At 40.7% G+C, this 14156-nt stretch overlaps 1 protein-coding gene and 1 long non-coding RNA gene across 2 annotated transcripts in view; one reads left to right on the forward strand and one right to left on the reverse strand.

The window, feature by feature from the left end:
• The window catches only part of LOC140212064 (microsomal triglyceride transfer protein-like), a 102416-nt gene extending 99148 nt beyond the window's left edge, over positions 1-3268 (reverse strand). Inside the window, exons 1-2 of the mRNA XM_072282533.1 lie at positions 2653-3268; positions 71-255 (exon numbers count right to left, since the gene is read on the reverse strand). Coding sequence (XP_072138634.1) covers positions 71-255; positions 2653-2722 — 255 coding nt within the window. The 5' untranslated portion in view covers positions 2723-3268. The remainder of the gene's footprint in view (positions 1-70; positions 256-2652) is intronic.
• Positions 2670-13727, forward strand: LOC140212065 (uncharacterized). Its single transcript, XR_011889637.1, has 3 exons — positions 2670-2852; positions 7762-7861; positions 11477-13727. It is a non-coding gene; the product is annotated as an uncharacterized lncRNA (long non-coding RNA).
• Positions 13728-14156: the final 429 nt, after the last annotated feature.

Below are 14156 nucleotides of genomic sequence, written 5' to 3' on the forward strand. Positions count from 1 at the left end.
AATAATCAAACTTGGCAAGGTAATTTCCTAGAATTTAAGCTGATAGCAAAGAATGACGCAATTTACTTACTTGCAATTGAACTAGCTTGTCATGCTGATTGCTGCTATTTTCCCAAACTACATTAAGTTGAGTGAGAGCTTCAATCCTCAGTCCTGATCCCGGCATTGTAGCTGGGTGGAACAAAGTCTCCAGAGACAAATCGACAATGTACTTGTACTTGAACAATGCATTAGAATCAAGATCTACAATTATTCCTATTGGCAAAATGAATAATAAGTTATCAACACATATTCAAACAAACATTTGCTACAATCATTCTCTAATTATATTAAATATATTTATGAGTTTTTTTTCCAACAAAGTGTCCTGTTTCAGTATGAGGGGATTCTGCTTTTAAGGCACTGTGATTTCACTTGGGCTGGCTTTGATTTCAATGGAGCTCTTTCTCTCTGTATAATCCTAAAGTATAGCATTAGATTATTCAAAATACTGTATATGACTATACTTAAACTATTAATCCTATAGACTTTCTTACCAGCCTTAATAAAAGGCTCCAAGCTCAATGAAAACAATAACATTTGATCCATTGAATATTTTCAAAATTTATTATTTTATGTGATCTGAGTAATACTGGCAAAACTATCATTTATTTGAGATGGTGGTGTTGAGCCAAATTTTTGATCCATTGCAGTCCCTATAGTGAAGGTACTCCCAGAATACTGTCGGATAGGGAGTTCGGGGATTTAGACCCAGAGGCATTTAAAGAAACAGAATTCAGAATCAGCATGTTGTGCAATTTAGTATGGAATATGCCAGTGGTTATACATTTACTCACCCTCTTCCTACTTACTGCCTTTCTAGTAGCAGAGATCATGGTATTAGGAGATGATGTTGCAATAGTCTAAGCAATAGTTTATATTGCAGATGGTACACTGTGTGGCTATGATGCACTAGCAGTGAAGTAAATAAATATTTAGTGTGATGGATAGGGTACCAATCAAGCAGGTGCCTCTGTTCTGGGTGCGGCTTCAGTGTATTTGGAGCTTCATCACATTCATCACTTGGGCCTTATAGAGGATGGAAAAGTTTTGGGTTTCAGGAGTAACTTTCCACAGAATAACCATCCCCACCCCTGATCTGTCATTATATGTCATCAATATTTATGTGGCTGATCTAAATGAATTTCTTGTCAATAGTGGGACCCCAGGATGTTGTTGGTACTGCCACTTATAATAATAAATACCTGAGATGAAAGAGGGTAAAGTAAAATTGGTAAGAAACAAAACATTATGGTGAGCCTTCTTAAACATTTATTGGTTGAACTGACTGGTTATACTTTGAAGCAAGCATGGATTGTTTCCTGCACATATAGTGCAAATGTTTTTGTTAAATTCTGCAGTAATAGAAGCAGAATTATATTTTAAAGTCATCTTAATTTGCCCTATTCATTCATAGTTGAATTATTTATACATGCATAATTTATCAGTTTTATTCCACTGCACTGATTCAGGCTTTTATACATATTTACTGTAAAATGGTAAAAACATGGCAAAAACTTCAGATAAACCCAAACGTCTGCACTAGATGGCGGTAAAATTAGTATCCCCACAACTGATTTGGGAGTTGACTTCCCTTGTCAACCTCACCAGTTCTCTTCACCTTTCAATACATTTATCAGTTTTTGAACTCTTTTCTTTTGGATTTTAAAGTATAGGCATTTTTATTTTCTATTATATTTTAAAATAAAAACAGTAAGTAAGTAAATACATAAATGAAGTCTCGTAATTTGGAAAAAAAAATCAGTTTATGCTCAGTTTAAATATATATTCAGACTGTGTATGAGATTTTTAGCACATTTTGCATTGTTTGCAGATATTTCTTGTTTAAGTCCTGCCCCTTTTGAAAATGCACCAGGCACCTCCTAACATACAGTTCAACCAGGAGTACATCAGGAGTTAGTAATGATATAAAGTGTTTTCCTCTTGCCCTGCAAAACTATTTTAAATACTGTATTAATATTTATACCCTGTGCTTTTTATTTCCATAATTTTATTCTGCTGACTGCACTGGGAATTGATCAAAGTTTCAGCGAACTGACCAGGTAATTGTCACTGATGGTGGAGGTTCAGGATCACTGAAAGCCATCTGGCACGATGTTCCAAGCCGGTAGTGGTTGGGAATGCAGGGTGATCTCAGGAAACCTTTGCACTGCTAAACCCATATATTTCCTTCCAATTCCAATGTTTTAATGACACCCCCCCCCCACTGATCCTCACCCTATTTTCTGTGACAATCCCCCCTTCTTCCCTCTTCAACGTGCTGTTTTGTTTTTGTGTGACTCAAATACCATTGCAAGCAGTCCTCTGTGCACCGCAGCGTGGAAGTTAAAAAGCATAACTGCAAGTCATTCTTAAAAGCACACATGATGTTGCTTCCTTGAAAGAAGGAAGCCCCAGTTTTGCAGTTTTATGGTACCTTTTGATCTGATGTTAGTTAATCTCATCACATAAAAAAAGGAATGAAATCCACTTTCTTGCCTTACATCTGAAGATTAGTATGATTCCACGTCAGATAGTGGGAAAATGCAAGGCCCAGAAAGATGAATGAAACCGTACTACTTTTGGCTCGCTCGCTTTTCCGGTAAGCCTCACCTTCAGTGTATCGCCTCATGAGGAGCACTAACATCAGCATGAACTTCCTTGAGATTTCTGGATTCCCCATAATCCACTCAAACGTCTCTCATTAACCAAAGGAATAAAAACCGTTCGGGTCCAGTCTTTTATGGTCTAGCTGCGGGACACAGAAAGAAACGCCAGCCTGGCAAAGCAGAACAGAACAGGGAAAGAGAATGGTACCGTAGATCTGGTCACAGAATTTAAACAAAAAAATCTTGCGAAACTTGCCGGAACTTGCAAAATGTGCTGTTTTGTAACTGAGCGAGCGAGAGGTGGCCCGAAGGGGCCAGTGACTCCGTGAAAGTATGGGCGTCAGTGGATGTGAATCTGGAAGGTGTGTGTGTGTTTGAGAGATGTGCGCACCCGTACTCCTGTCTGGGTTTGCGGCTTTGTCTTGGGAGTGTATCTACGGTTACGTGTCTATGTGTGTGTCTCTTAGTGTTCACGACTCTGCGAGTAACTTCAAGTCTCTGAAAGTATCTGAATGTGATCGAGTCTTCCTCTGTGTGATTGATTTCTAATCATTTATCTATCTGTATGTAAATATGTTTAATTCCGACTCTACAAACATTGGTACACCCCGTTGGCAAGGAAAAGCAAAGACTGGTGTAACACTTTCAAAGTCCCGAGGAAACAAAATAACAGAACTTTCAGACCTATAGGCCGATATTCAGTTTTGGAAAAGAAGTAAATGAAAAGAGAAAAGAAATCTAAAGGATAACAAAGAAAAATGAATAGATGTATTAAAATATTATCTTAATAAAAGAACACTAAATTATAGTCTGTTTAAATGGGATAAAATGCAATTTATTTTCATTGAGCAAATCTTGTGACGAAAACTCATTTTACAGATCAGCGTTAATAGAAAGTTCAAATTATATCAGTCCATTAATCCAGACGCTGGTGGTGCCAGATGAGCAAATTTTCTGAACTATCAGATGTAAATTTATTAATTTTTATTTATAAATTTCAAGGGAGCGCGGGAAATAGGGCCACAGTGAGTGGAAGGGAACGCTAGAATCAGTACCTCAGGAACCGGTTGCTGAATCATCAGAATTTCAGATCGTTTGAGTGTGGATTGTTTGAGTTTTACTGTAGATTACAATTAATGATGGAACCCAGTGATCAAAACTAGTTTTAAAAATCAATCATATGAGTGTAAATGTAAATGTAAGATATTTTCTACTGTCCATTATCAGGAACTGTAGAGGAGGCTTGATCCAGAAGTGGCACAGCAGGGACATTTCGCAGTAAACATTATATTACAGGTCCACAATCCCTTATCCGAAATTCTGAAATCCGAAAAGCTCCGAAAACCAAAGTTCTTTTCGTGGAGTGTGGAGCGTGTCGTAACAAGGCTTGTTTGACGCGCCAACAGCTGATGTCACTCAGGTGTGACGTGGCAGCACTAGCAGAGGCCACCAGACGTCAGTTGTGGCTCAGCGCTCGTACTGGTTACACGTGCATTTGCTGATCGCTGATATTTTGTGTTCACTGTTGACTTTGTTGAACCTACAGATCAAGACTTTGAAGGATTTTGTGTCACTAATGAGAAGATGATGATCGCAAGCCTCGTAACTTACCCAAAAATGTTATTGAACGAAAGTGTAAATAAGTTAGAGGAAGCTGACATCGAAGAAATGCTGAACATTGACAATGATGCACCTGTCGTGCATTCCTTGAGTGATGGGGAAATTGCTGAAATAGTGTTAAATACAGATAAGCATGAAGATAGTAGTGATGATGATGACATAGTGAACACAGGTGAAAAAATCCCCAGAGACGATATGGTGAAAATGTGTGATCAGTTAATTGCTGGCCTTGAACAACATGCATTTATCAGTGAGCAAGAGATTATGGCAGTTTACTCAGTTAAAGAGAAATTGCTTAGACATAAACCTATGTTAATGAGACAGATGACACTTGAAGAAGTCTTTAAAAACTCCGACTGTCGTAGTGCTGCTTCATAACTTGAGAATCCTGTTCCTGGCCCACCAAGTACCTGTAGAGGTACGTGTAGCTTTATTTGCCAGACGTAATGCAACTTAACTAGAGGTACCTGTACGTATTTAGCTTAGTTTGAACCTGTATATGTCCTAGAGTATTTACGTTCTATATTTATCCCTCTATTTCATTTATCGGTATACTACTCTGTAAGTAAACTGTAATAGTATTTGTTAAAGAGCACGGATCAGGAAAACCCAGAAGTTCTCTCTCCAGCATTCATTGTTTGAGCATGTACAGGCTTTTTTTCTTGTCATTATTCCCTAAACAATACAGTATAATGACTATTTACATAGCATTTACATTGTATTAGGTATTATAAGTAATCGAGAGATGATTTAAAGTACACAGGAGGATGTGCATATGTCTGGAGCTCCCCTGGGTCCTAAAGTCCACCCGCACTGACCCAAGTTAATTATCAATATAATTATCAATTTTCTGAAGTCCAAAAAATTCTGAATTCTGAGATGCAATTGGCCCCAAGGATTCGGATAAGGGATAAAGTAATAAACTACAAAATAACAAGCCACGAGGGGCCATAAAACAATAGACAACAGATACTAAACACAACAGGCAACAACGTATCTGAAAGCTAGGATGAGGCTAGCCAGTTCAATAAGTGAACAAGGGTTGTGCAAAAGAGCTGGGTTTAAATAGGCTGCAGGTGATGAGTTGGAAATGAGTGGCAGGTGATTCCTGTTAGTTGGGTGAATTCTGAGAGGTACCTGCCTATGCAGGCCTGATAAGTCCTCCACCCCTATGGTTGGCATCAGGCTGCCCAGAGCAATTCTGATGGGTCCAGTGTAACTCTTTGATGAGCAATGGATCCAAGATGAAAGTGGACGCGAACCAAGATTTTTTTTCTGTGCTGTACACTTCCCAGACAACTAGGTACTGCACACACTGTCCAAGACAACGTGTATCCATCAACCCATGAACCGTGTACACTGGGCCACCTTCCACCATCTTAGGATCTGGAAGTGCAGCTTCAGGGAGTTGAGGTGGTCCATGGACAATGGGCCTGAAGTAGGATAGGTGAAAGGTAGGTGAGATCCTGAGAGGCAGTGGCAGTTGGTAACTGGAAGGGACTGGGCTTTCACGATGGGGTAAACTTCAAGGGAACAATGAACTGGGGCGAGAGCCTATGGGAGTTGGTTCACAGGGGCAGATCTTGTGTGGACAGCTAGATAAGGTTCCCAGGCCACAGTAGTCTGGCTGGGCACCACTGGCAGTTGGCCTGGTGGCATTAGGCAAGGTTGTCCCTCCAAGCCCTCTAAGCTTTCTGGCAACAGCATACTCGGGACCCTGGAGGATGGGACCTCCATAGGGAACTGGTTGGTAGCCATAAAGAACTTCAAAGGATGACACACCCTTGGCAGTGGAGGCGTGTAAATTATGGGACAGCTCAGATACACTTTCCATGTGGGCGGGTCAGAGGTGGAAAAGCATCACAGAAACTTCTCCAGTTGCTGATTGACTCTTTCTGACTGCCTTTTGGTCTGTGGGTGATAGCCAGAGGACAACTGCACAGGAGGTGAATTGAGGCGACCAGTCCAACACATTGGCTTGGGAGAAGCTGTGGTGGTGAACCACATGTTGGAGAACATGTTGCCATTTGAGAGGCTGACAAATTTGGGGAGGGCAATGAAGTGGGCAGCCTAGGAGAACCTGTCCACCACTGCTAAGATCACCGTGGCCCCATCAGAAGGTGGAAAACCCGTGATAAAATCAGTGACAATATGGGACCATGTGCATCAAGGGACAAATAGGGGGCTGGAGAAATGTAGAGGGCTGCTGGTTGGAGGAATTGGACTGGGCACATCGAGAGCAGGCAGCGATGAACTGATGTACATCTGCAATCACAGTGCATCACCAGAACCGGCGTTGCAGAAATCCTGGAATCCATTGTGCACCTCGAGAGGGGTGAGGAATCAGCACTCTGGAAATTCTCAGAGTGCATGGCCAGCAGCACATATATGCAGTTACTGTATCAGGAGTGTCAGCCAAAGCAGGTTCATGCTGTAGGGCCTGGTGGATGTACTTCTCAAGTCCCAGACGAATGGAGTGAGGATCTGGGAGGATGGAATGATGGAATGAGTTTCAATCTCCTCTCAGCTGGGTCAATCTATCGTGACAGGGAGTCCGCCTTAACGTTCTTGGAGCCGAGTAGGTAGGAGATGGTGAAGTTGTATTGCTTGAGGAAAAGGGTCTATCAAGCCTGTTGTAGGTTGAGTTGTGTGTCTGCTGTATGAATATGAGGTTCTGGTGGTCAGTCCAGGTCAGAAGGGGTTTGGTGTTTCCCATCAGTGAATATCTCCATTCCTCCAATGCCCATTTGATGGCAAGTAGCTCTGTTTCCTACTTCATACTGGTGCTGTGCAGAGATGAACTTGCGTGAGAAGAAGGCACAAGGGGTTGAGTCTTCCCATCCACCCTTCACAGAGAGAGGATGGCTCTGGTGCTCATGGCAGATCCACCTCTACCACAAATGGTGCACAGAGTTTCAGATAGCAGAGAATGGAAGCAGAGGTGTGACGTCTCTTAAGCTGCTTGAAAGCATGGTTTGCAGTAGCAAACCAAGTTGTCCGTGAGAGAGGTGACTGGGTGAGGGAGGTGAGAGGAGCAGTTATTTGACTGTGGTTTCGTTAGAAGTTGAAGAAGCCCAAGAAACGCTGTAGCTGCTTGGGGGAGCATAATCGGGGCCATTCAATGTCAGCATGCACCTTATGTGGGTCCGTGATCATGCCTTGGAGTGAAAGGACATTACACAGGAAGGAAATGACTGAGGTGTGGATCTGGCATTTTCCAATTGCAGTACAGTTGGGTTTCGAGGAGATACTGAAGGACTGAATGGATGTGACAGACGTGATCTTGGGCGTTAATGTTTAAGTTAGTTTGTTTAATTTGAATGTACATTGTTTTAAATTAATTAAATGTTTTGAAATAAATTTATCTTTAAATTATTTAAAAATTTATTATTTATTTCAATTCTTTTTAAATGTCTTTGATCATCAGAGATATTTGGAAAAAATTAAAGGTCATCTTCAGAGCGTTGTTATTTTAACGTGAATATTTTCACAGACTGTTGAAGAATTCCATGCCTTTCTTTCGTCTTGTCTCTGGATGTTTATCATCTATCTGAATGGGCACATGGTGTCACAGTTTAATGTCTCATCGTAAAGTAAGTACCCAGAGATACCGGATTTCAGCACAGTTCTAAAGTATTGGCCTAGATTATATGCTATAGATGCTAAAGTAATTATTAACTTCTAATAATCAACATTCTTGATTTGTTGGAACACCAGATAACTAGATCATTCTCTTTTCAATTTAATGGTTTGATATTGTGGATCTTGATCTGCCTTCACAAAAAGAAAATCTGATGAAGCAAGCAGAGAATCTCAGTTCACCGGGTCACGGAGGGAATGTATAGTCGAAGTTTTGGGTCAAGACCCTTCATCTAGGCTGAAAGGAAGAGAGATAACCAGTATACAATGGCGGTGGGAAGGGATGGAGAAAGAGCTGGCAGGTGATAGGTGGGTCCAGGCAAGGAAGGTGATAAGAAGAATGGGAATGGTGTCAGAAGCTGGGAGGTGATAGGGGAAATTACAATCACAAAGGTGATGGGATAAATGTAGAGAAGCGGAGAGGGGAACCAGTGGGAGGAGTATGTGGGTGATAGGCAGATGGAGAGGGTAGAGTAAGGGAATGATGGGGCCTGAGGAATAGGGCGAAGAGAGAAAAGAAGAAAACGAGGTAAAGGGACAGAGGGGGAATGGTTTCTGGAAGTTTAAGAATTTGATGTTCATGCCACTATATTTCAGACTTCCCAGACAGAATATGAGGTGCTATTCCTCTAATTTTCACTTAGCCTCAACCTGGTAGCGGTGAGGGCCTTGGCCAGGTATGTCTCTGTGAGATTGGGAAGTAAAATTAAAATGGCTGGCCACTGAGAGATCCCAGCTGGCATGGCAGACAAAGTGAGGGAGCTCTGCAAAATGGTCACCTTGTCTGTGTCCAGCGTCATCGATACAGAGGAGGCCGCAATGGGAATGTCAGACGCTGTAAATAACACTGCAGAAATTAGCAGTGGAGGATTGCCTCACTAGCTCTGTTCTTGTGATGAAGCTTTCCAGGCCAGGACATCTGAGATGTCCTCCTCTTTAGAAAATGGAACGCTCCACAACCCCCAAACCCCACTGCTATAGATGGAGACTTTAAACACATCTCCTCTATTTCCCAGACTTCTGCCCTCACACCAACCACACCCCAAAACCCTCCCACTTGCAAATAGACATAGCAGGAATAATGTTCCCCTTATCCTCACCTACCACCCCAGCAGCCTATGTATCCAACATATATCATTCTTTGCAATTTGTGCTAACTACAATGAGATCCTATCATTAGGCACATCCTCTCCTCTCTTCACTTTCTACAGTGATCACTCTCTCCATGACTCTGCAATCCACACATCTCTTCCCAGGTACTCACCTGTGTAACTGCACAAAATGTTACTCTTGCTCTTACATCTCCTTCCTCACCACCATACGGGGCCCTAAGCAGCCCTTCTAGGTGAGGCAGGCTTTAACATATGAAATGCCCAGTGTTGCTTTTTGCATGTGGTGCTCCTAATATGGCCACATTTATATCAGTGGGATCAGATGCGGATGGGTGACCATTTCACTGATCACCTTTGTCCTGTCCACTGTCCCTGCCAGGATCTCCTGGTGGCCACCTTCCATCATCTTCAGCCCTTTGTCACTTCCCAGTTTCTGACATTAGTTCCCACTCTCCCCCCCCCCCATCTGCCTATGACTGCCCTCACCTGGTTCCACCTACAATCTCTTACTCCACCCTTTTCCTCAGTCTTATTATACCAGCTATATCCCCTCTTTTTTCAGTCCAGATGAAAGGCCTCAGCCCAAAGATATTGACTATTCACTTCCCTCCATTGATGCTGTATTACCTACTGACTTCCTCCAGCTCTTTGTGTGTTGCTCCAGATTCCAGTATCTGCAATCTCTTAGTGAACTCAGATCTCCACTAAATTAGATTAGATTCAACTTTATTGTCATTGTGCCGAGTACAGATACAAAGCCAATGAAATGCAGTTAGCATCTAACCAGAAATGCAAAGAATAGTGTTATATACAAAATAACTGCGAATGAAAAGTAAGTGCTACAGCACACAAATATAAAAGTACTGAGACAGTACAATATGGGTGCAATACTGCTTAGCGCTGTGATATGAGGTTCAGCAGGGTCACAGCCGCAGGGAAGAAGCTCTTCCCATGCCTGCTGGTGCAAGAGCGGAGGCTGTTTGACATTATTTGGCATTATTGGGAAAGAAGTTTATTTTTAATGGCAAATTTGTATGAGAGTAAAACAATATCAGGTTTATTTCAGTTGAACCTCTTCGCTGTGATCATCATTCCGCTACATAAAATTATTTCCCTCTCCCTCTCCTCTTCTTCTATTTCCCACTCTGGCCTCTTACCTTTCCTCACCTGCTTATCACCTCCCCCAGTGACCCTCCTCCTTCCCTTTCTCCCATTGTCTACTCTCCTCTCCTATCAGATTCCTCCTTCTCCATCCCTTTACCTTACCCACCCACCTGGCTTCACCTGTCACCTTATAACCATATAACAATGGATATTGTTTAGCTATTATTCTAGCTATCCTTCGTCCTTTTCCCCCACTTTTTTATTCTGGTGCCTCCCTCTCCCTTTCCAATGCTGAAGAAGGGTCTCGGCCCAAAACGTCAATTGTTGTTCATTTCTATGGATGCTACCTGACCTGCTGAGCATCCAATATTTTGCGTATGTTGCTTTTGGGTTTCCAGCATCTGCAGACTTTCTTGTCTTTACATAAAATTCTCCCTGCGCAGTTGCTTTCACCACTGTGGTGTTTCTGAAAGATACTTTTCCACTCTACTATGATCCTTAATATATGTAGTCCAACCTTTCTGTCTTGAACTATTGGAGGGAAAAATCATCTTTATCCCTGTGCAAATATTCCATGTCCATTTGCATGAGAGAAATGTTTTATTGTACTTCAATTACCATTGGAATTTAAGCACATAAAATACTGGAATAGGCCAAATGGCTCCTTGAGTTTGTTTTGCCATTCCATAACTTTGTGGTTACCCTGATCTTGGCACTTTGCACTCTGTTTGCTATAACCCTTGATTTTTTTTTCGAAACAATACGCCTGGAATATACTCAATAATTCTTCTCCACAGGTCTTTAGTGTAGAAAGTTCCAATCAGGCATTTGAGAAGAAGATGGTCTCTTTAAGCATTATATTTAATGGATAATTAAGTTCTTAAGTTCTAGATCTCCGCTCCAGGAAAGCATCCTTTTAGCTTCTACCCTGTAAAAGCTTTTCTGAATATCCATTGTTTTAATAAGATCACTTCTCATTCTGCTAAACATCCTAATAAGTGTTGTCTTAAACTGTTCAATCTTTCCTCAGTCCAAGGAATTAATCTGGCAATCATTTTCTGAACTGCCCCTAGTGCAGACAAATCTTTCCTTAAAAAAGACCAAAAATGAAGCAGCTTTGCAGGTATGGTCTCAAAAAAATCGCCCTGTACCACGTTGCTATTTTTGTACAGTGTATACTTTGTAATGAAAGGCAAAGTTCTTCATGTCTTTCAAATTACTTTCTGTATCTTCTCACTAACTTTGTGTTTCATGCCTCTGTACATCAGTATTCTGTTTAAGTGTTGAGAGACACAATGTCCTGCTTTATTTGAAACACGCTTGCATCCTTCATTTAAGTCATTACTATTTCAGAAGTGCTACGAACGGCCGTGAGCTCTGGAACAGAGACACTGATCATGGAGGCTCAACTTCAATGGGTTGGACATGCAGATGGAAGACAACCGCCTTCGAAAGATGGTATTTTTTTCTGAGCTGGCACATGGTACTGGAAAGCAGGGAGGCCCCACAAAGCGCTATAAAAACACTGCGAAAGTGTCCTTGAAGGCATACAATATACCTGTGACTGGTTAGGAGGACTTGGCCAAAGACCGCAACGTCTGGCGCCTGGCAGTCTACGAAGGAACCAGCACATTCGAAGAGCCGAGGCTGATGGACTTTGATCAAAGTGCCAGGGCTGCAAGGAGAAATGACCTGACTTTTCAATGGCTGTAACATGCCCAACCTGTGGGCGCATCTGTGCTTCCCAGTTCGGGCTTTGCCCTCATCAGAGGCATCACTGACACCATGATCATTCCCGACTGACTTCCAAGAAGAAGATTGGGTCTAAATAATTGCATCTCCAGACCAATCCAACAGTTACAGGATGGCTACCAAGAATGATCAATTTATCTTGATTCTGATTTTTATTAGCTAATCATCAGTCCATGCCTTACCCTAATACATTGCATTCTTTCCTTATGTTGTTACCACCATTCCCTCTAAGCTGCGCAGGTGCGTGACTTTATTGTTGCCAAACAATTGATAATCATCACAGCGATATTTGATTCTGCACTTCGCGCTCCCTGGGGTACAAAGTCGATATGAAATATTAAAAATTTAAATTATAAATCATAAATAGAAAATAGAAAAGGGAAAGTAAGATAGTGCAAAAAAAAAACCGAGAGGCCGGTCCGGATATTTGGAGGGTACGGCCCAGATCTGGGACTGTGCAGTAACTAAAATGCTCCCACGTATATAGGCTTTGTTGATGTGCACCTGGAGTTTTCTTTTGTACTGTATAATATGCCATGCAGTTTTCAGGCCATGTAAAATACTCTGCTCGGAGCAATGGCTGGTCTATGCAGGTGTAAAAAAATTGGAAAGAACATTACTTGTAACCATATACATGATAGCTATCAAATGCGTTTTAGAAATCTAAATGCACTGCTTGGTACATCTTCAAATAACTCTCAAAAATACCACAACATAGTTTCCTTTCATAAACCATGTTGAACAACATCTGCATGTTCCTCTTCACATTGCACAACCTCTTGACTTAAAACTATGTTGCTGTTCCTTGATCGTCACTGGCTCTAAATTCTGAAACTCCATCCCAGCAACACTTTGGAATTGCTCTGAATAAAAATCATGTAGCAGTTCAGGAAGATGCTTATCAAGGAGAAAATTGGAGTACACAGTAAGTGTTGATCATGCCAGTAATGTAGGTTCTTAGTTATAGATTTCAGTATTTTCTCAAAATTAGCTCTTAGGTGAGTCTGTACAGGACTAGGTAATATCTCTGTAATGTCTTCCACTGCTTTTCCACCATATATCTTTTAATCTATTTTCCACTCAAATTTGTAACGGTCTCTATTTAGGCCTAAGACACACATTTCAGACACACAGCAGTCAGACTGAATATGGAATTCCATCATTCTGTTGGTCGATCAATAAAAAGTTATGAGTTAAGAAGTGTATTCTGTAGAGTTTGTTCTGCACAGACAAAATAGACTGAAGTTATCCAATGTATCTAAATAAGAATATAAAATCCATAATTTAGCTGCAAGATAGAAGTAACTAAGAAAATATTTTCTGCAAACAAGATAGCGCACAGCCAGCATTGTTGATTTGTTTTTATTGACTGGAGTTGAACGATTCAAATTTCGGTCTCATTTATTTTCATGTTAATTATAAACAACAGTGGAGTTTTCTAAGCCACAGAATGAAATTCAGATTTTCTGCTTATCATGCACTTTTGAAGACTGTAATAATAACACACAATACTTAGATGTGTAACATATAAAACAAAGATATGCAGTTTACTAGCAGTTGCCAAGTGTATTCTGACCCAATGCCACAATGCTAAATAAAGCTTATGAACCATTCTACACAACTTTCAACTTTGCAAGGATTAGTTTCTGAAGCACGGTAAATACTTAAGGATTAAGCAGCACATTTTTTTTAACTTGGTGGCTAATCAGTTGTTTATGATCTCTGCTACACTCATTTTTAATGGAAATTGTTTATTTTGTGAAAATCTATTCTTGAGAGAAGAAAGTTCACTCACTCTTGAATGAATGAAGCCATGGTCACATTTATCAAAAATAAACTTTAGTTCCATTGCAGATTGGTACAATTTCTACAAAGCCTATTACTTTAAAATAGATTTTGGTCATCATGAAGATGGTTGGCTGAGGAACTGTTTCTATGCAATAAATTTACAATCTTGTAGGGGTCACATTGATAAAGAATATTGATTGGGCATAACATAAAAGCCAAAAGCTATATTAACCTATATGTTAACCAATAAGGGAATCTGGAAGTTGGATGATGTTCAACACTAAGAAGCAATTTTCATTTGTAATTTGGTATTGATGATCATATTCACTCAATATTGATGGAGTTACTTGGATCTTAAATGGATTATTGTATTTGGTTAATCCAAGAATAAAAGCATCAGTTGTTTAGTATGTTAGTCTATACGCTAAGAAACATGTTAGCTGTTTTACCTTTCAAGAAGCATAAATTACTCATATTAATCAAATACATAACC

The sequence above is a fragment of the Mobula birostris genome, chromosome 18 (assembly GCF_030028105.1).
Source record: "Mobula birostris isolate sMobBir1 chromosome 18, sMobBir1.hap1, whole genome shotgun sequence".
Lineage (NCBI taxonomy): Eukaryota > Metazoa > Chordata > Chondrichthyes > Myliobatiformes > Myliobatidae > Mobula > Mobula birostris.